This window comes from Notothenia rossii, assembly GCF_949606895.1.
Source record: "Notothenia rossii genome assembly, chromosome: 8".
NCBI lineage: Eukaryota > Metazoa > Chordata > Actinopteri > Perciformes > Nototheniidae > Notothenia > Notothenia rossii.
Window position 1 is genome coordinate 65,396,520 of NC_136906.1, and position 23,181 is coordinate 65,419,700.

The 23,181-nt window shown below is 39.6% G+C and overlaps 2 protein-coding genes across 6 annotated transcripts in view; one reads left to right on the top strand and one right to left on the bottom strand.

Annotated features, from left to right (window-relative positions):
• Positions 1–23,056, bottom strand: LOC307016248 (E3 ubiquitin-protein ligase TRIM35-like; the record flags this gene model as incomplete). The annotated part of the gene is made up of 12 exons (XM_079645286.1): positions 1–1,534; positions 1,735–1,853; positions 2,208–2,230; positions 2,335–2,565; positions 2,663–2,758; positions 2,885–2,948; positions 6,629–6,748; positions 7,098–7,120; positions 7,228–7,449; positions 20,859–20,975; positions 22,238–22,303; positions 23,051–23,056. 12 exons carry the CDS (start codon positions 23,054–23,056, stop codon positions 1,029–1,031), a joined length of 1,593 nt encoding a protein of 530 aa, XP_079501412.1. The 3' UTR covers positions 1–1,028.
• Positions 14,242–23,181, top strand: part of eya4 (EYA transcriptional coactivator and phosphatase 4) — a 41,671-nt gene continuing 32,731 nt past the window's right edge. For 3 of the 5 annotated variants that reach the window (XM_079642434.1, XM_079642435.1, XM_079642438.1), the window contains exons 1-2: positions 14,243–14,621; positions 18,452–18,514. In XM_079642434.1, coding sequence (XP_079498560.1) covers positions 18,482–18,514 — 33 coding nt within the window. In that variant the 5' untranslated portion in view covers positions 14,243–14,621; positions 18,452–18,481. Of the gene's footprint in view, positions 14,622–18,451; positions 18,515–23,181 lie in introns of all 5 variants that reach the window. The other 2 variants (XM_079642436.1, XM_079642437.1) reach the window with 1 other exon arrangement.

The window sequence follows — 23,181 nt, forward strand, 5'->3', positions numbered from 1 at the left end:
TAGTATTTTTTTATAATAATTTTATTATTGCAACACCTTCAATTTACAACACAGTACAGAAGACAATTCAGGTTGCACAACATTTTGGATTAATTACATCCCCTCCCTCTACCATACACCCACCCCCCAGTTCCTTTACTTTTTAAGAGTGTCCATTTATTCAGATTTGAAAAAAAAACTTAACAAAATTGAAAATCCTGGAAAAAGGAACATAGACCAGATTCAAACTATACGCTAAAGAACAGGGTCTGTAACTGGGTTTTATAATGGGAATTATATCATCAAGAAGCTGATACAATCTTAACAGTGGATTTATCCTGAAATGAAACACAATATTTTAAAGATTATTTCAAAACCTTTCAACAGATTCATACTCAACCTAACCTCTATCAACCGGTATATTCTTAAAGAAAACAATGGATTATATTAAACAGATTTTCCAGTGATTAAGTTGAGATCTAGTTTAATACAAAACAACTTTTAGACCCTTGTATGTGTGATCCTGGTTCCTACATTTCCCATAATGCAACTCCTTAGCATCTTTCATTTGAGCCTCCCTTCCTCCTAAATGCTCATATTTTTTAAACGCCACTTTCAAAGATCTTTCCGAGCCACCAAATACCATATACACTCTGTTTTTTTTTTTACAAGCTGTTTAGTACTTCTCAGGATGAGTAAACCAAACTTCAAGTGTAAAGTCAGTCGGGTGCCCCTTTAAAGCTGAGTAAACTAAGAGCAAACAGGGATAGCATGCATGATGTCTTACAATGGTGAGGTTAACATGTTTTTGGTTACTAACATCAAACAGCTGTCAAAACATTACAGGGACAGCCAAAGATTTACCCAAATATATTGAAAACTGACAAATTAAAACCTTAAAACATACATTTAAAAAGAAAATAATCAAAAATAGACACTAATAAAAACTAATGTTCCTAATTTGGCCATAACAGTTCGCTATGTTAGTTCATTTCGCAAATACTTAAGGCCTCATCCTGTTGTTTGACCTCTGCAATAATGCAGAATTTTTAAGTGGGTCGTCTTTGCACAACTGACCATTCAGCAGGAAGGATTTTTACATTATCCTGAAAATACGGAAAGACCGTTCCTGTGAAAGTGTATTTGATAGTGTGGACAGGTTTTTTCCTGTCAAGGTCAAAAAATGCTAATATTCCATGGTCACAATCAAGCTGCACTCTGACTCTTTTGGGAAATGAATCTTCAGATACAACTTTCACATAATCGTCTGGAGTAAGTTCACGCAGGATGCCAGTGCAAACGCACATGTAAATGGCCCAGATCTTTCTATGGAGGTTATCCTTAACAGCCACACCAACAGCCCAATAACCTTCTACCTCCACATCCCAGCTGTGTTTTCCACGGCTAAAGCCTTCAGAGCCAAGAACCTTAAAGTTGCTCAGCCTTTCTGGGTTTTTAGGAAGGGTCTGACACTTGTCTATTGTTGTTGAACGAGTCATGTGTTCGGATATACTACGCATGCTGCCGCCAGTGTTGGGGTCCAGAGTAACTGGAGCTTCAGGAAAAAGCAAATATAAACAAAAGGGGGATATTAATTGTGACGTTTATTAAATGAAAGGTAAATGTTCTCTTAAAGGCATTGCAGTGTATTCATGGAAAAGCCAAGTGTTGCTTTCCTGATAAAATTAACAGTATCTTGACATGCCTTTGCAGTTTAAAATGTAAAATATAACAAAGCAAAAACACTTTGCTTACTGTGTTGGAGGATGTCCTTCATCTTCTTCCAGACTGTGAATAAAAGGTTCCCAGTGTGTTTGGCCTCATCAAGAAGGGCTCCTAATGGAGTCTCAGGGTCTGGTAGGTTGAACTGGGATCTGAAGGAATAAAGTTATTGTTGCATGTTTAAGTTATAAGTCATCAATTTCATCATAGGAAACCCATTCTTTGGAATTGTTCATGAGTGGTATCTGTTCTTCACTAGCTTTCATGGTAACTTCTTTATATAAGAGTTTGCATTGTCAAAATTCGCCATTATCACACAAAACATTTAAACAGTATGATTCACGTTCGAAAATATTTTCAGTTAAGTTCCCCTCTTTTGAACCACCCTTAAACTTTTGAATGTCATGTCCATGACTTTCCCCACACCTTGGATTTGATCCTCCCAAACAATCACAAGCTCTGCTGCTAAGGTGGACACTTTAAATGTTTGACAGGAAACCACTTACCGCTCCATAGTGGATTTTACATTCTGTTAAATAAAGAGAAAACAGGAAAGCAAATCAATAATAAGATTATGTTAAATACTCAATATTATGTTCTGAATTTACATTAAGAAAGGTAATCATTAAGTACCAGCATAAATGTCATGTCCTCAGCCTTGATGTCCATCTCTAGGGTTTTGAGTTTGTCTGTTAACGAGGAGATCTCTGCTGTCAAATTTACAATCCTGATGTCCATTGCTTCACTTTTGAGCGCTGCCTCTATCCTCACTGCATCAATCCTAGCAGTCTCCTCTGCCCGCAGGAACCGGTAAAGCTTCTGAAACTCCTCTTTGATCGTCTTCTCCGTCTGCTGAGCCTGGAGCTGAGGAGAAACCATTTTTTAATTTTGTTTTAATTAAAAGTCAACAACACATGTTGTTTTGCACCTGTAAATTCAATCCAGCATGTCTGTGACTCACCTTGACGTGGTTGGCCATTTTATCACACTTGAGCTTTTCGTCTTTTAATGACCCTTGTTTCGTTTTTAAATTCATCACCTTACGACTGAGGTGAGCCTACAAAAAAAGGGCACATACGTTACCTGACTATTCAGTGGGTGAGTTACACAACACATTTGCCTGGTATGTGAAATATGAATCATTCTAAACTACAGAACATTTCTACATTGCTTGTATTCTTACCCTGAAGGGTTCAGCTGCCTCGTTGATGGGGATGCAGTTGTGTTTCTTGTGTTTTTGTGAATCCCTACATATGACACAGATGAGCTTTCGGTCATCTTGACAGAAGAGCTTTAGTTTCTCGCTGTGCAGGCTGCAGATCAGATCCTTGGATCCTGACTTAGGTCTTTGACTCTTCTCTTGTCTCAAATTGTCACACAGGTTTCTCAGTGCTAGATTAAGTGGAGGCTGTTCCAATGGAAACAGCCCCTTACATACCGGGCAACTCTGGAGAGCACTCTGTCTCCACCACTCCTGAAGACAGTGCTTACAGAAGCTGTGACCGCACAACAACACAACAGGATCCCTGAAGATATCACAGCAAACAGGGCAGGTAAAGTCCACCTCAGACGGTGAAACATTAGCAGCCATTCTGACTTCTCCTGAGGCTTTCAGAATGTTCACTTACTTTCACTTTCAGAGATTCAGTAGTATTTCAAATCTTTAGCTCCAAGTGCTTTCAACCAACACTAAATAAACCAAAAATACCGAGTTAAATCATTAAACCTTCGTTTAACTAGATCTTTTTACAAATACATTACCATGAGCAGTTTTATGTGCCGACTTATTGCCTTCTTCCTCTCTTCTGAGTAAAAGGGAGGAGTTTTCACAAAGTGAAGTTGGTTTTATGTTGGATGTTCAACAGACATTCAGTCAGATCTAGAGGCTCTTCTTCCTCATTTTCATGCAGTTAGAGGGCGGTTAGCTCCTATCCGATTCATAGAACTGAACCACAGGGTATTTACTAAGGGACCATGAATACATTACTGTTTCAATGGCACAAAGCCTTTGTTATTTTAAAAATCTCCATGCTAACTTGCCCATTGCCTACTACTGAAATTAATGATTAGGAGAAATAGTTGAAAAATGTTTAATGAAAAATGTAATTTACTTTCATTTCATGTGATCTATTGATTCCCGATGCATACCAGATATTTAACTATACTGGAAAAATAAGACACATCTTTGTATTGGATTAAAGGGCTCCTTTAATTTATAGAATAGTGTTATTAAAAATGCAGCTGTTATTTGTTGATGATCCAATAAAAAGAAGCGTGTCCTACTTGCCCAATGCAGTAAAACAATGCTGTTATGACATTAGGTTTATGAAAGCTATTGGAAAAAAATATTTTAAAAAACTAGTTATCATGAAAAGACTTTTCAAGCAAACATTAAATTGTTCATGATAATATTAATTTTAAATAATGTCCAACAAATCCAATACAAAGAGATGCATCTTAATTTGCCAGTGTAAACATAATATCTGTTATGGATTTGGAGCCCATTGGTCACATGGAATGGAAGCTATATAAAAGAAAATAAGAATCATCTGTTAACTGCTTTTGTAAAATACATGAATGAAACATGAGTAATCACAAAAGATGTGCTTTGCATCATTTTTATTAAGCTTATATGAACAAGTTAGCATGGAGGTTTTGAAAAGAACATTGGGTTTGATACCAAACATAAAATCAACTGCACCACGGATCACTTTTTAAAAAATGTTGCAGTGCAATAAATAGAAACATTAATGGCAAAAACAATGCGGAAAGAATATATCCTGGTTATCTGATTATTAATATGATCTGATGAGTCTTTAAAAAATTGCAAAATTAATGTAGACCATAATAAACCTTCATGCACATCTCTAGTGCAAAGGAGTATTGACATTAAGCTTACAAAAATACCTTTAAAATGTAACCAAGTCTTAAAGCAATAACCTTTTTTAAAGTCTAATGTGGGCATTCATCTCTGGCTTTTAATTTTATGAGCTGAGCATTTTTTTCTTCACAAAAGTGCTTTGTGGCAATAAACCTGAGCTGTCTATTAAACATTGTAAACAGGTCAAAAGTTAGCTGGCACTTAAATAATAGGTAAAACAGAAAGTGAACGCAGCCATAATGTCTCAAAACAGCGAGCATCAAACTGTGACTGCAGCAAACAACGACACTATGTGAGTGATAGGAAAAAGTCAGACATCACTTCCTGGTATGCGAGAGAGACTCTCACCACTGAAACATGCAATGCAAGAATCACAGAACCAACAATTAACTGAGAATTTCAGTTCCTTTACTTTTATTTTTATTTAAAAAAAATTAAAGTGCTCAGTATAGTATTTTTTTTATAATACATTTTTTTTTGCAACATCTTCAATTTACAACACAGTACAGAAGACAATTCAGGTTGCACAACATTTTGGATTAATTACATCCCATCCCTCTACCCTACACCCACCCCCCAGTTCCTTTACTTTTTAAGAGTTTCCATTTATTCAGATTGGAAAAAAAACTTAACAAAATTGAAAAATCCTGCAAAAAGGAACATAGACCAGATTACAACTACGCTAAAGAGCAGGGTCTGTAACTGGGTATTATAATGGGAATTATATCATCAAGAAGCTGATACAATCTTAACAGTGGATTTATCCTGAAATAAAACAAAACATATTTTAAAGATTATTTCAAAACCTTTCAACAGATTCATACTCAATCTAACCTCTATCAACCTGTATATTCTTAAAGAAAACAATGGATTAGATTAAACAGATTTTCCAGTGATTACATTTGGATCTAGTTTAATACAAAACAACTTTTAGACCCTTGTATGTGTGATCCTGGTTCCTACATTTCCCATAATGCAACTCCTTAGCATCTTTCATTTGAGCCTCCCTTCCTCCTAAATGCTCATATTTTTTAAACACCACTTTCAAAGATCTTTCAGAGCCACCAAATACCATATACACTCCGTTTTTTTACAAGCTGTTTAGTACTTCTCAGGATGAGTAAACCAAACTTCAAGTGTAAAGTCAGTCGGGTGCCCCTTTAAAGCTGAAAAAACTAAGAGCAAACAGGGATAGCAAAGATTTACACAAATATACTGAAAAAAAAAACTTAAAACTTATATTTAAAAAGAAAAGAATAAAAAGTAGACACTAATAAAACTCATATTCCTAATTTGGCCATAACAGTTTGCTATGGTAGTTCATTTCGCAAACTGGCCCCAAAATAAGGTCTCTTTCTGTTGTTTGACCTCTGCAATAATGTAGAATGTTTAAGGGGTTTGTCTTTGCACAACTGACTATTCAGCAGGAAGGATTCTTACGTTTCACTGAAAATACGGAAAGACCGTTTCTGTGAAAGCGTATTTAAAGATTTTTTCCTGTCAAGGTCAAGAAATGCTAATATTCCATGGTCATAATCAAGCTGCACTCTGATTCTTTTGGGAAATGAATCTTCAGATACAACTTTCATATAATCCTCTGGAGTAAGTTCCCTCACCTTGTCAGTGCAACTGCACATGTAAATGCCCCATTTCTTTCCACAGGTGTTATCCTTACAAGTCACAGCAATAACCCAATAACCTTCTACCTCCACATCTCAGCTGCGTTTTCCACAGCTAAACATAAGAGCCAAGGACGTCTGAGGCGCTCTGCCTTTCTGGGTTTTCAGGAAGGGTCTGACGCTTGTCCATTGTTGTTGAACGAGTCATGTGATCAGATATAAAAAGTATGCTGCTGCAGCCAGTGTTGGGGTCCAGAGTAATCCGAGTTTGAGGGGGAAATAAAATATTTATATTGATGTTCATTATAGTAGAGGTAAATGTTCTACTTAAGGCATTACAGTTTATTCATAGAAAACCTGGAAGTTGCTTTCCTGATAAAAGCAAGTTACCTAAACGTGCATCTGTAGGTTAAAAAGCTTTGCTTACTGTATTGGATGATGTCCTTCATCTTCTTCCAGACTGTGAATAACAGGTTCCCAGTGTGTTTGGACTCGTCGAAAAGGGCTCCTAATGGAGTCTGCAGGGTCTGGTAGGTTGAAGATGAATCTAAAGAAATATAAGAAGCCAAAGATTATCAGTCGAAATATTTTAAATAACCCATATTGGTACCATTTATATCCGGTGCATAGAAACAAATACATTTATTGTTACATATCTTTAACTTGCAAAAGTTTCACTATATTTTTGGGTTTTGTTTATGACTGGCCATTCAAGCAGTTTAAGAAATGGTTTCAGGTTAACCTCCAAACCTTTTAACAAGCTTCAAACACCCTAAACTTTAGAAAGTCATGCATCAAGGACTTTTCCCCACACAGTGGACGAGATCAGTCCCAAACTACCATAAGCTATGCTGCTGAAGTGGACACTCTTAAATGTTATATACATAACAACTTACTTCTTCAGAGTGGATTTGACATTCTGTTAAATAAAGAGAAAAAAATAGGAAAACAAATCAATATTAAGATGCTGTTAAATACTCAGTGTTATGTTCTAAATATACATTTAGAAAGGTAATCATTTAGTACCAGCATAAATGTCATGTCATCAACCTTGATCTCCATCTTTAGGGTTTGTAGGTTGTCTGTTAACGAGGAGATCTCTGTTGTCAATTCAACAAGCCTTGTGTCCATTGCTTCACTTTTGAGCGCTGCCTCTTTCCTCACTGCAGCAGTCTCCTCTGCTCGCAGGAACTGGTAAAGCTTCTGAAACTCCTCTTTGATCGTCTTCTCCGTCTGCTGAGCCTGGAGCTGAGGAGAAAACATGTGTACTTATGAAAGTCAACAACACATGTTGCTTTCCCATTGGAGTTTGACTGTGACTTACCTTGACGTGGATTGCCATTTTGTCACATTTGCGTGTGTCATTTTGAAATGTACCTATGCTTGGTTTCTAAATCCATGCTCTGACGATGAAGGAGACCCAACAAATAAAAGGTGTATGCATTACATATTTGTTATAATGTCATGCATCCAGGACTTTTCCCCACAATTAATCAATTCACTGTTTGGTTTCGTAAAGATTCAATAATAAATAGAAAATAGTGAGAAATTCCTTCAAAATATGACAAAAGAACTACAAACAATTTACCAAAACAGTTGCAGATAAATGTCCAGTTAATCGATTAATAGAAACAAATTGTGCTGTAATTGTACATGTTCATATGTATTGTGTGATACAAATATATACAGTTGTAAAGTAAAACTTTTAAAAGTACAATATTCCCCAACTGAAGTGTGGACTAGAAGTATAAATAAAAAGTTAGAAATGCACAATAAAATACTGGGTAAATATACTAATATCTCACTGCTACTTAACAGTATAAGCTACAGTTAACTGCCTATAACTTTTTGCTAATGTCTTTTCTACAGTATACAGAATTGTGTCCACTAACTTTTCCTTCACTGGTCTATTTATTTGAGATAGTGGTGCGGGGGTGGATTCATGTGAGACTGTTCCTATACTTAAATATTATGTCCATAACCATAAAACATTCAATCCACATAAAGCCAAGTGTTCTGGATCTGGCCACAGTAGCCTCCCCAGGGTGGTGCAGTAAAACAGCCCTGAGCCGCCATTAGGTGGCTGGGAGCTGGAAAAAATACTGGACTGAGGCTGGGACCGAACGAGAGCCAACGCACAGCTGATGGTAAACTAATTTTGTTGGCCTGAACCCCACTGAAAAAAAAAAACACACACTCGTGCAGTACGTGTTGTGTTCACACACACAGCATATGCACAACACACATACTTGTTCTGTATCATGCTTCCACACAAGTAGAGTCTCATAGGACGGTCAATGCGGGACAAAATCACACTCTCTCGCTCACTCCCTCTTTCCATCTCTCCCCTCAACTGCTCTCACACACTTGATCACCATCTCAGCGAGTCAGACATATGCTCCATCATTTGCCTTGAGGGACAGAAAAGACTGGGAAGGAATTCAGCGAGACATTGTAGCACTTCTCCGCAGACTCTTGGAGAGAAGTTCTGTATTTGTGTGTGTTAACAGCATTCAGCTGCACAGCTTTCCTTTCTGTGAAACAGATGAAACACTATCCAGGTCTAAATCTGGACTTGATATTCAATGTATACACTATTTCAAATGAGGAGGAGAAAAACATCAGTCATGTTCCAGGTGTGATGAATAGCTCAGATTAAGTCTAAAAGAGGTTACGCGTTAATGCCAGACATCATTTAACAAAAGTGACCAGTATGTCCAGCTTTTGAATTTTGGATGATTTCATTTAAAAATGGAAACAGCTTGTCCTGTCACATGAAGGCAAGAAGCACTTGAGACTAAATCCAGAAAAAATGTTTAGTGATTACAGAAGGCTACAAAATGAAGAATCTTAAAACATGCAAAAACAGCCATATCGATATTTAATTGACTTTTATTGTATTATGTTTGTCTTTCTATCACCGGACAGACAGCAAAAAGATTACAAGTGTAACCAGAGCGGGGGTTCCTCGGCAGGACATTACAGGAATTTACGATGTGTTAAATGTTTCCTTTGTTCCTCCCTGTGGCAGCTCGCTCCAGCAATAAGGGAAGGCAGCGTCCTGCAATGAGTTCATTATCCCTCCCTTTCTATCTTTTACTTCATGTTTATGCAGTCATTAAATGTATTGGTTGATACTTCCTTGCACTTGCATATTTGTCTTTCCGACAGGCACATGAACATTGGATTTGACTCATGCACCACCATCCTAATTAACAGAAGAAAGTAATTAAACGTAGCTTTTGTGTCGCTTTTAATACTGTAATCAAATCCGAAACCCAGCGATGGCACTTTGCCGAAGTCTAAGATTCTGTGCACTCGGCCCCTGAAATAAAACCCATGCGCCATTTCATTTGGCAAACCAATTTGGGATGAGGGTAGGGGGAGGAAAGGGAGAGGTATAGGTTAACTGTAGTAATAACCATAAATCACCTCTGAAATGCTGCCATGTCACAGACTGCCTCACTAATGACCAGACCCATCTTTCACCGGGTATTTTTATCTGTGTGCCCTGACACTCGACTTCTGGAAGCGTCCTCTCGTTTTACGTCGTCAGCACCTCGGCCCGGCCTGAGCACAAGTTCCTCACATATCTATAAATACCAACCAGCTAAATGGTATTTTCACCCACCCACCCCCTGCTTGGCAAGAACCAGGAGTTCTTTGACTTGGCAAAGGGACTCGCAGTCCTGCACCACTAAACATCTTAGGGCTTAGCCCCCCCGACCCAGCGTCACCCTCCAGAGAACAGCTGGCTAAAAAAATAGATCCATCTGCCACTGCCTTCAAATTCCAAAGTGGTTTCAATTTAATTAAACGCTTTGAAATTGATTTATAGCAAATATACGCGCATCTGTCCAGTCCGGTCACCTGTAGGATTACTTCCTGACCCTGCAGGTGTAGTTAAAGCATTAACATAGATTAGTGCTTGTGACTCATGTATGCCCACCAAAAACACTCAAACACCTGCACATGCTTCCTTTGTGCAGAATGTTCGGCCAAGTTTTTTAAGCTTGCTGACATGTGGCACTAGAGACTGCAGGTCAGCGACAGCTTCCTGCTATTTCGGGATCTGTCACAGCTTGAGGTTTTAATTTATTCTAACAGAATGTGTCAATCACTGAGCGGCAGGGTTCAGGCCTGAGTAAGTGTTGGGGGGAGAGGGACAGGGAGAGGAAGAGGGAGAGGGAGAGGAAGAGGGAGAGGGAGAGGGAGAGGGAGAGGGAGAGGGAGAGGGAGAGGGCACAGCAGGCAGGGCCGAGATTCAAAGCAGAACTAAAAACAAACTGATATTATGTCGGAAAGTAAACTGCGTGAAATTCCCCACAACCTTTCCTTCATGCCTTTACCACAGAATGCATGTGTTAAATGTGTTGGTCAGCAGAAGCAGTGTCACATCAGGGACTCGGAGAAGTCTGCTGTCTGCACTAAACTTCAAGAAAAATGTCCTTTTAATAGGGTGAGATTTCAGTGATGTGTCATGTGATTTTCTGCACTAATAACTGCATGCGTTTACGTGAAAGAAGGCTGAAAAGAGCACGTTATCAGAGAAGCAGCTTCACTCCTCTATCAGTGGCTACACAGGATACGTTTAGGCCGTTTACTCAAGAAGGCTAAAATAGAGGAGAAGTCTTAGCGTGGTGTCGCGTCATATCGTTGACAACACATGCACAGTGAAATCGGGTCTGAACTTGCTGAAAGGCTTAATAGCTGGCACAGGATCATAAAACATTTGTCATGATTGATTTCACAGAGCTTTTAGCACGGAGGCCGTCAATAGAAACCATATTTATAGGTAAGAATTACAATTCTACAAACCTTTGCCCCAACATCAAGGCCTGCAATACATTACTTTTACATTTATAGTAAATGAAACTGATTATTTAAAAATATATACACATTAACATTTACTTACGATATACGTAGAAGGTGTGTTGCCTGTCTTGGTTTGGGTTGAAGGTCAAAGTATGTGTTGCCAGAAGATGAACCTCACATTCACTTTACTTTTGGGACAATCCCAGATGAGTGTCTTTGGTAATTGGGTTTGATGAATTACGTCTCAGTGTCAATGAGTATTGTTCTCTCTTTCTCTTAGCGTCAGGCCTGTTTGCCATGCCAGTACGTGTACACAGACCATGCCACAGATTTGAATTTGACCCTCTCCCAATGCAGTGCCAAAGCAAGCAAACACACACACAAACACACACACGCACATGCACACACACACACACACACACACACACACACACACACACACACACACACACACACGCACACACACACACACACACACACACACACACACACACCGCAGTCATCATGTGATGTCACACCTACTTCACATGGCATTATGTGACTCTGCACAGTGCTAATGTATGAATGACAAAAAAGCTCAGATGTAAAGCAGTGTCACAGCGCAGGATGACAACAGGACTAAATAATCTGGCATTTGGAACCCTCCCTATTTACTCCTCTCGGTGTCTAAAGGCAAACGCTTTTCTGATTATGATAATCAGTTTTTGTTACCATTACACAGTGGTAACTTTAATGTCTGTTTTTAAAGCTGAAGCAGACGTGTCCTCTGACATACACTTGCATACCCCACGCTAACTTTATGAGATGTCCTACTGTACTTATAGGTATATTAAAAAATTGCAAAATTGTATTAAGAAACACATAGCAATTGTTTATAATATTTATTAAAATATAGCTTCACTAAGGCAGAAAAAAATGAAATGTCATGTTGTTGAAGCCAGATGAGAATTATGCTCTTATCGATGCACAACCAACGTGTTCTACCAGAAAAACATTAGAGTTAAAACGAGGGCCTGCTGTTCCTTTCCCCATTTTCATCTTAAAGTCAATGCTAGGTTTCTGTAAAGCATGACCACAATCGATCTTGACTGTTATCCATGTGTTTGTTATTGTAACCATGACAATAAAGCTCTGCTGACCTTAACGAAGTAGTCATTTTCACCAAAACCGCAATGTTTCCCAGTATGAACCAAGTACTTATTTCAACCCAAACCATGATCTTTTCCTTAACAAAGTGTTTTTTGTACCTCAACCAAACCGTAACCACAGTGCTGTCATATCATAAAACTGACTTATTTTTCAACAGTGATTTGTAATGGTTTTTAGAAGTCAAAGACAATATCATGCTGTTGTGTTGATAGGGGCGTTAGATGAGAAAACGTCAAAGACAATTGATATATTTATTTGCTTAATTTTTGAGGACTCTTTTTTTTTTTTACCACAGGTCACTTGATCCATTACACAGCCTGCTAATTGTCCTACTCCTAATAACTGATGAGATAACGTTGAGTTCAGCCACTAATGTGTGTGTGACATCAATTATACTGCATCAAGCCTGCAGCTGGGATTATCTCTGGCACTTAATTTAACAGTTACATGTTACAAGGCAATGAATGGATAGAAAGATAAAAGATAAAAGGATGGGAGAGTGAGAGTAAACACAGAGGTTAAAAAAATAACCGCTTATCCAGTATGTAAGCTTTCCCTTTCCCTCAGGATCTGCCAGCCGATGTGTCATCTAAGGCCACAAAGACCAACACTATTATTTTTTCCGCAGTGTTTGTGTGTTTAATGCCAGGGAAGCTTGGTTGTTTTTATTACCAAGAAGCCTTTTCAATCATATAAACAAATTGCATTTGTGTGCATGAGAGGGACAGAAAAGCAGGGGAAAGAATGCAAGATTTAGTTTGTATGTGTGTGTGTATTTGTGAATGTCAGCAGGATTTTCTCGAAACCAACAATCAAGGATCTGTCTGACATCATTATCCCAAATAAATGACAGCATGGTAAAAGAGTGCAGATCCGAGGCCAGCGGGATCCAACAGTCACAGAATCCATAAGCCATAACAAACATTCAATTTTTCAAATAAACTACACTCCATGGCCAAATCTGTCATCTACTGTATCTGGGGCCACTGTGGAGCGGTGCTGTCTGACTGAGTATATTAGAGCCATGTTTGTTATTTTGTTTTGTGCACGCAGCATGTTTTTGGGCTTTATTGGCACATTTGTTTATCATCTCTTTGTCTATTACTGTATATGGATTAAGCATGGCCATGTTTTCCCTCTGCGTGTCTCTTTGATGTTGTTCTTTTGCTTTCATGTTTGCTTTTTATTAATGTATATGTGTGTATAATTTGTATGTGTGTGTGGGTCAGTGAGTGTCAGTTCACCCGAACTCTGCATTTAAGTGATTCTTAGATTTAACCAGGCTTGCAGCTCTTTATTAGTGAACCCATCTCTTCTGGTTCACATCAATTCTTTCTGGAACAGCTTACAAAGTACAAACATTTTTTAATATATCATCACAGTCATAAACAAATTGTTTGCTTTGTAATGTTTTGTAAACTGCTTGGAGCATTTTTCCAACTTACATTAAAATGAATCCAAAAAGCTTGCACGCAAAATACTGTATATTGTAGTTTGAAGTATAACTGTGTGTCTCTTTTGCTTTACGAACCAGTTCAGTGTCTTGTGGTTTCAATCTGTTCTTAAACTAAACATGTTATATATACAAGAGTCATATTTGTCACGTAATTGTGTTCTTAAATAACTGTTAACATGTACAGTAACTATTGCATGTTATCACTTAATGACAATTAATAATGTAACAGTTTAAGAACAACAATTTAATTTTTTTAAATATAATTATAGATTTATTTGTGGTATAATAATTAAAACCATTGGGAGAATACATTTTACATATTTTATAGATAGCCAGATAGATAGCTAGATATATAGCTAGATAGATAGATAGATAGATAGATAGATAGATAGATAGATAGATAGATAGATAGATAGATAGATAGATAGATAGATAGATAGATAGATATAGATAGGTCAGTGGGTGCGTGTTGTTTTTGCTCTGATGCAATAAATAAAACTGTGAGCACGTCATTTGGGCCAAACTATTAATAAGAATGTCATTTTGGTATCCCCCTCCCCTCTGAACCCCATTAGTCCTTTGGACACTTGCCCAATACTGTCCGCATGGCAGCTGAGCGCATGCGCAGCGGAACGGTTTTCAATAATGAAGTTGAGCCTAATGCCTCTGAACAGCCTGGTGCTCAAACTTGGACGCGGACTGAAAATTATGTTGCTTCCCGCTGAGGTGAGCCGTCCGGTCACCGAAACCGAGACCCGGGACTCTTGTCTGAGTTTGTAAATTTGTTTAATCGAGTGTGATCAACTCGTCGGGCTTGTTTTTGGACTCTAGCGGGTAATGGCCAGCAGTGGCTGAAGTATTTTTGATCCAGTCAGTGACAGCCTGCAAACAGCAGGGAGAGCTGTGCGGCGACCACACTGCATTTGATTATGAGCCTTTCTAAGAAGTGAAGGGAATCTGGGAGCTGTTTCTTGCTGAGACAAAAGTAATTTAAGCACAGGTATGTTGACTTTCTTTCTTATTTATGGGCAATAACAGATCTGTGGTGTGCGAGTGACAGTTTTGGGTTCATGCAGTCCGAGGATCAGTCGATAACTGTCATGGTTATTGACTTTGATTGAAGCTGATTAATTAAATAAAATCTAAACTATGCAAAGTATTGAAGTAGGCTATGATTCCTTTTCAAAACATGCTTTATTTTAAATTATTTATCCCACAAACAATGTATTATACGTAGGCCTAGACATTTTCACAATTTATATGAATTTATTTGCGTAAATTGATGAATGCAATTACGCACCCATTAAAGCATCTATCAAATTGAATGACTGTCATATTTAAATTGGTGTCCATTTTTCACGAGTCATTTATGGAGTCCCAACTCCATCCCATCCCCTGGCACGTTCACGCCACTTTAATTTATATTAACAACCTTTTAATTCGCAGGTAGACTGAGAAAAACTACATTTTATAGACGAGAACCCTCACAATTTCACAGTAAATTCAGTTTGATTGTCATTTATTAAAGATTAGCCTACTCCCCCGTAAAACTGGTATATTAAAAAGGTTTTCTTTTTTATATATTTTTTCTTAAATAAAAGTTTAATTCTGATGGTGATTTGCCCTATGATCTCTCTGACTCTAGGTCGATGTGGTTTCTACCTTTTTTTTAATCCAGATTCATCGCATGGAGGAATTTAGTGTCTCCTCGGTGCTTTGCCAGCATCCCTCCGTGTGTCCTCGATTTTTCTCCCCAGCTCTTCTATCATCCCACGTGGAGTTTGTGTTTATATTTGATATGGAGGAAATGGGAATCTTATACCGCGTCCGAGCTCCCAGGGCTTGAATGGCCCCTGGTTATTGGCCTGCCCCTAACAACATAACAAGTTACGCGCCGACTCAAAATCTGATAGGCCTACTGCCCCGTAATCCATACAGATTAGATTTCACATTAAGGACTCATATTTAACCAATGCGCATTAATGCGCAATAGATGGATGGACGGGATTGGAGTTGTGTTGAGTTTGGGGAATGTTAATGTCCTCTAGAGATGGAAACAAAATTGTTCCGACTTTTTTTTATTTTTTTTTATTAAATAGCACTTTGGATATTTAAAATAAAGCCTATACCGAAAACTGCACTCAATTTTAAAATAGTCTGTTTTACATTGTGATGAAAACAATATAACGTAGCCTATCGAACTGTCCTATAAAATGTAATACATGTTTTAATAAATTGCAATGTAGTTTTTAAATGGCCTTTACATTTGTTCAATTTATTTCATAATTCTGCATTTAATGTTTAATTTTTATGTTTATTTAATTTAATTTTTCTGTTATAGTATTATCTGAAATGTTTTTTTTACATTCAATATAAGGCTAAAGGGACAGTCCGTGGACTTTTTGTTCTAAAGCTAAGAGGGGAAAATCATTTTGCATGTGTCAAAAATAAAATATCGATATCACTATAGCCAGTAATAAGGAAAACAAATATTCTATTTATTGACTTAATTGTCTATTAAAAAAACATGTATAGGCCTACCTACTGTACTGCCCATTAAAAACGTTTATTTTGACGATTAGGCCTACTCGATAATTATTCACAGGAATAAATATGTGCCTCACTTTTGCGGAAATAATCCAAATAGAAATGTACAGAGAAGAACTGCATCTGCATCTATTTTCCTGAACAATTAAAAGAACATTTAAAAAACTGTCACCCTCCAATAAAAACGATCTGTGCGTAACAACGACAGATGTCAATAAAGTTTGACTCGGATTGAATATGTGCCTTTTCACAACACGCTCTCCTGCAGCAGCAGTTTGCGGTTTGTTCAACATTCTCCTCTCTTCGGCTTTTATAGCGTGAAATTACCACAGTGTAGCCGTGCAGTGCACTTTCTAACCCTCCGCTGTCCCATATGTGTTTCCTATGTCGCTGTCAATAGCCATAGTGAGAAATCTAATTCTCTCTTCTGGGACCCTCAAGGAAATGGCTGGCCTTATTGATTCCCCTTGCAGTGTCAGGTAACTTCTGGTTTTAGGGCCGTGTCAGGCAGACATGTGTAGTGGGATATACCACATACTGTAGCTAGAGATGGGCAAACTAGTCAACGTATAAGAATATTTAAAAAAAACAATTTATATTTTTTCTTTCAATATACATATTCTAAGCTACCATACTTTGATACTGAGTGTAACATAAGATACAAATGTATCACTTTCACAAAAAAAATCACTTCTCATAACTTGATTGATAATCTTGACTTAATGTGGGTTTGCTATCCACTACATCCTCACTAAATAGGAATACATCATAAAGGGGGAGAGTAAAAAGCAAACAGAAGCCTGAGTCTGTCCTCCACAAAGGTGAGAGAGAGAGAGAGAGAGAGAGAGAGAGAGAGAGAGAGAGAGAGAGAGAGAGAGAGAGAGAGAGAGAGAGAGAGAGAGAGAGAGAGAGAGAGAGAGAGAGAGAGAGAGAGAGAGAGAGAGAGAGGGAGTGGGGCACAAATCAATTCACCTGAGAGACGCATTATTGTCTTGGGTTTCAGGCGAGGAGGAGCTGAACGCTATGAAAAATTAAAAGGATGCCAGTTAGTTTAAAGGAATCGAGCCAGAAAAGTCCACAGCTTACGAGCACACACAGACATACACACACACACACACACACACTGACGCACACTCACTCACATGCATGCATGCATACATACATACATACACACGCACGGATCAAACTGAAACAACACTTAATTAATAACAAATGTAATATTCTTACTTGTCAATTCGGGACACATTTAGATTTAAAAGACTAGTCAGCTTTTGTAGGAGATGAATACACATACATACTCTATATGTACTCTCTCTCTCTGCATTGACACAGAGCCTTGAATACACTGTGCAGCAGCTTGCTCTTGACATTGGTTCGAATTGCAGGTGTAGAAAAATATTCATGTAAGGGAAATAGTGCAAATGCATTAAAACTTCGTCACAGGGAAAATGAGCCGGGGGCACTCCTTGCCACACTTGCTGGGAAACTCAGATCTAATGACAGGGAAGGACTTGTGTGTGCGTGTGGTTTGTGGCTTCCCAGCATGCTCTTTTGTTCGACTGTGAAACTTTCGCACACAATAGCAGAAAAGAGCCATTTTGTGCCGTTCTGTTGGGATGATGGCATTGTTCTCCATTCTTTCAGCTGACCTTTTGTTACAACTGCGTCACAATGGCAAAGGAAACAAGGCTAGGGCAGAATGTGAGTTATGAGCTTTTCTGATCGCAACATCTCATCTCACTCAGGTTGTAGACAATCACCTCGGCCTCCCCGTCGCTCCGGACTCCTGCGCCAACCTGTCTCCTGTCTAGTATTAATAGGGTCACTCACTGTCTTCGCATGCCAGTCAGCCACTGTGACTGTGGTCCAGAGCCAGCCAAGCAGCCGTATCATTTACACTTCTCCATTTTCATTGTTGATATTTACTTCTGCAATTATCTCTCCACTTCACCCTCGGCTAAAGATGATATGCTGAAGTTACTGCTGCCGCTTCCCTCCTTCAGTCTCCTGTTGCTCACACATAAACACAGTGACAGAAGGTCTAACCGACAGATGCACATAGACATGAAAAAAGGAGAAATGAATACAGTAGGTGCATGGTTTCATCCACAATGTGATTAAATGTGGCAATCAAACCCCCTCAATCGACATCACTGCAAAACAAAGTTACAGTAGTACAGGTGATGATTCAACCTGTGCCCAGGTGATACAAAAAAAAAGTGCATTTTTTATTTCACATATCCATTGACGCCCATTTTATTTCCTTATTTTTTGGCCCTCAAGTGTGTGTGGCGGATCACAACCAAAGAAGCCATGGAGGCCTCACAGGACCTCAACGAACAGATGGTGAGTTAAACGCTACTGTATGCATGTGAACGTGTGTGTGTGTGTGTGTGTGTGTGTGTGTGTGTGTGTGTGTGTGTGTGTGTGTGTGTGTGTGTGTGTGTGTGTGTGTGTGTGTGTGTGTGTGTGTGTGTGTGTGTGTGTGTGTGTGTGTGTGTGTGTGTGTGTGTGTGTGTGTGTGTGTGAGAATACCTTATATCGACCACACAAGTCTGAGGTATGGGTACATTGGAGAGACGTGTGTGTGTGTGTGCGATAACACACAGCAGATGTGGTTCAGTGAGTGTACAGTAACCATATGGCTGCAGTCAGAGTGAATGAGGCCAAGACACAATGCTGGACAGAGACATCAATTTAGGAACTGTGTATGTGTGTGCGTGTGTGTGCGTGCCTAAAGTGAATACACAGTTGGTTATCCCAGTTGTTTAATTGAATGATTAACTTAATTGAAAAAAGTAGGCCTTTTTTATCCTCACCACATCTATTAGAGCTCAGTCACACACACACACACACACACACACACACACACACACACACACACACACACACACACACACACACACATACACACATACACACACACACACACACACACACACACACACACACACACACACACACACACACACACACACACACACACCGTGCCTGAGAGTTTGTCGGTGTCTCTGCACAGCGGGCCGTCTCTTCGTCACGTCAGTGCAGCGTCCCAGTTCTGCTTGTTTAAAGATCAGGCCGTATTGTTGGGAAAATGATTTTGGCGGCGAGCGAGGTCTGCTCGCATTTCAAAGTCGTTAGTCAGCCACCAGAACAGGTGTAATTTCATCTCCTCCTCCTCCTCCTCCTCCTCCTCCTCCATCAAGCTTGGTTCTCTCTCCCTCACTCTCCCTCTGACCTGCCAGCCACGACAGTAATAATAGCACGAAGTGGGACAGAGCGCATGAAGTATGTTGTTTTTCCCCCTCTTTTTGTGTTGCTCTGTCAGACTCGCCCTGGGTTGGATTACGGGCTGACCCCAGCAGAGTACTGTCACTCACACATACAGTACAGTACAAAAACACACAGAGAAAGACAAAGAAAGGGGAGAGGAACATTCATCTTTTCTTGCTGCCACCTAAAAATCAAATATTGATGTCCATATCCCACAATTACTTTACCTGCTTAAAATAGGGCACTGATATCATTTATAATGCGAATTTGAGCTGCGGCCCCAAAGACATTGATTAATTGTTCAGGTTGGAAATGAGAGCTCAGAGCAAGGACAGAGATTTGAATCATACTGCACAGAGCTATAGGCTTACCGAGCTGAGATCTGTGACTTCCGGGACTTATTTTCAAGTATTCAACTGCACATTTTGAAGCTATATCATAATAGTTTTGTTGTTGTGCATCCGTGTTTGAATCAGTATTTAGGAATGTACATCCAGCCTTAGCTAATGTCCAGTCAGAATATAGTGAAAAAGGCTTTTCACACTTTCTCAAAGCTCAGGTTGACTCATTCAGATGATCTGTTTGGTCCCACCAACATTGCAAAACCCAAAGTTATTTTGTTCAATATCATAGAGAAAGAAAACCAGAAAGCACTCACAAATGGAGAAGGTGAAGCCAATCAGCATCTAGCTTTTCTGCTTAAATAATGCTTCTAAATGGTTACTTTTTGTCTCACTTTCATTACACCTGAGCTTTTAATTCTACATTTGACAGTTTCCAAGTATTCAATTTAAAATATATTATTTAATGTTTAAGCTGAAAGTGGCTAACTCTTTCCCCGCATTGCTTCATTGAAATAGGCGTGTCTCGGGTGACTGAGAAAACAGCGCAGACCTCACACACAAAGTTTCGGGGAGTTGTCTGTTGATACCTGATACCCTCATCCCTCCCCTCTACCCTTTTAGAGTCCCCCCCCCCCCCCCCGTCCCCCCCCTTTCTGTCCCTTACTTCCTCCACCCCGCCCTTTTCCCACCACATCCATCGCACGTCATCTGGGTTATGGTCAGGCGTCCTCTCTGGCCGCCTGCCTGCCGAGGGCCAGCCTGCCGTCTGGGGTCCTCTGGGAGCGCTGCAAGGAGCCTGAGGCAGGGCCAACAGTGGTTAGCCCCTTAATGCTACTTTTAGCTCGTTTAAGTGTCTCACTCCACCTGTTGTCACTTACTTGTTTAGCTTTGAAGAAAAGGTGATAACTGCCTTTTGGTGATGTTTTTGAGATAAAGAGATGATGCTGCTTGGATCAAATGTTTTTTTTTTTTTAAATGAGTTGAATCATAAGGATTTGTATTAGCATTAGGCATTTATATCAGATAGACTAGTCTTTGAGTATAAACACACAACACTCACAAACTCCACTCACAGTCCCTATGGATCCGACAGAGCCCTGATTGAAGTCTCCAGTCTGTTGGCGAGTGGAGGAAGCGGTGAGAGACGTGAGGGGGGGGGGCAGCGGCGGTGTTTGTTGACCCCGGGGAGCCTTGCAGGATTTAAATGTATGGCCACCAGAAGAAAAAAGTAAGAGAGATGAAGGAGGAGGTAAAAAAGAGGGGAAAAAAGGTTATTTTAGCTGTAGCCTTTTCCTCTGGTGCAGTGGGAGAGGCCCCGAGTATGGCAGCTGTCCCAGTCCGTGTGTGTATGTGAGACAGAAAGACGGAGAGAGAGACCAAGTTAGAGCAGGAAAGGGGTCAGGTTGCACCCCTCTTTCACCCCTACAACCCCATACAGACACATTCGCACAAACTTACATGCAGCAGCAGTAGCTAAATGCGAGCACGGCCCAACCCCGATTGCCAAGATTGCATTGGCGTCACAGACAGTCGTTTTTAAAATCTGCCCGGCGACAAGGCATGTGGACAGATCACAAGAGTGTGGAGTGTAACAGCTACCCCCTGGCATCCCTCTACTAGGCTGGCATCCTAGTTGTGGCACCGAGGCGCTCTTCAATTTCAGCTTGGTGTACAGTGATTCTTGTAAGATTTATGTTTAGTTGACAGCTGAGTGTTGCTGAGAGGCTGGCGTTCAGTCTTCTAGTCGCCTCCGCCTTAGCTGTAAAGAGGGGAGAAAATATTTATGGCAATAACTTCATAAAAAGAAGCCGTTATTCTTGATTGCATTAGGGTTTGTAACTATAGCAAAGGTGGGGGTGAAGTCTAACAGATGCAGCAAAGTTAAAATAAGAAGCAAAAAATGTGGAGAATGCAATAAAACGTAACTCATCCTCATCAGGAAAATGTTCATTAAATACTTTGACACTAGGGGAAATATTCTCTTTTCTGCTCAGAATAAAGGCCATTTAATTTAGACGGCACCTTTAGAAGTGTTTTTGACACTTTGTCAGATGCTCATCTCACCATTTAACAAATGTGTGAATTCACACTAACTTCGTGACTTCCATATGGGACATACGTCACCTAAAGACTGACGTTTTATATTACACACATTATCCCACTGTTTACTTTCTGAACGCTATCTGTAATGAACGCAAATCAAAAAATAAAAACAATGCACATTTCTTCCCATGAAGCCTAAATGAATGCTGTATTGGCTTTTTTGTAGAACAGAGGCTATTAAATTGAAAAAAAAAAAAAAAAAACATCTGTCTCTCACCAAGATCTGTTCATTCTTGCCTTGGTTCAGATAATCTATAACTCATATATGAGAGTCTGGCCAGCCAGGGAAAGGCAGCTAGGTGTGAGGTGAGCAGGTCACAGACAGCCTGTGAGCCAATCACAGTCTGACGGAGTCAAAGCCCCCAAACAGACTGGAGAATCCATCTAGAAACCCAGAGCCACCGGCGTGGGCTTTCTAGAAGAACGCACCAGACAGGAAACCACATGATATGTGTGCTTCAGTGTCTGCTGTATGTGTCTGTGTAAGAGCAGTGTGTGTGTGTGTAGGTGTTTCTTTCTCTGTTATACACATAAACTCTCTGTGGTGTGGGACGGCTGAGGTCATCTGAGTGGAGACGACCTCATATTGTGACCGTGCTTGTTTAATGGAAGTCAATCAGGGCACGATATTTCATGCCAAGATTTCTCTTTATTGATTACTCAAAGAGTTTTAAATGAAAATAACATTATTGCCAGATGTTACATTTGCCCACTACTGAAGATTTTAAAATCATTCTTAAAGAGCAGTGACACTGAATTCAAACTCCAGAGCTTTGAAACAGAAGAACAGAAGTCCTCAAGTACTCAAACATTTTTATTTTTTCGTTCCCAGCCACTTCCATAAATAGAGCCCTTGATAGCACAGCCCACCTTTTGTTCAGACCGGTCTTCTGGCCAAACGCTCATCTGCCATTGGTTACAAAAAATGCAGCGTATTTCCTCATTTTGCTGGGAAGGAAATGAAATTGCAACAATTGTGCTTTGGTTTTGGAGGAACCTGCTTGCCCTGCCTGCCGCGAGAACTTCCTCTGCTGCTCTGCCGGGGGATTGTGTTTCTCTCTAAAATCAGATAGGTAACAGAGGGGTCGCCAGGGCCAGATGATCTGTGACCTGGGTCTGCGCTCACTCAATACTTCAGACTAGGGCTGCAGCTAATGATTACTTCCATTATCGATAAAACCATTATATCCTACATCTTTTGTTAACATACTTTGTTGTTTTTTCACTGACTATGGGTCTTTGCTTATAGCTGGGAACATACGTATGTGTCCAATACCTGGCTGAATAGAACAT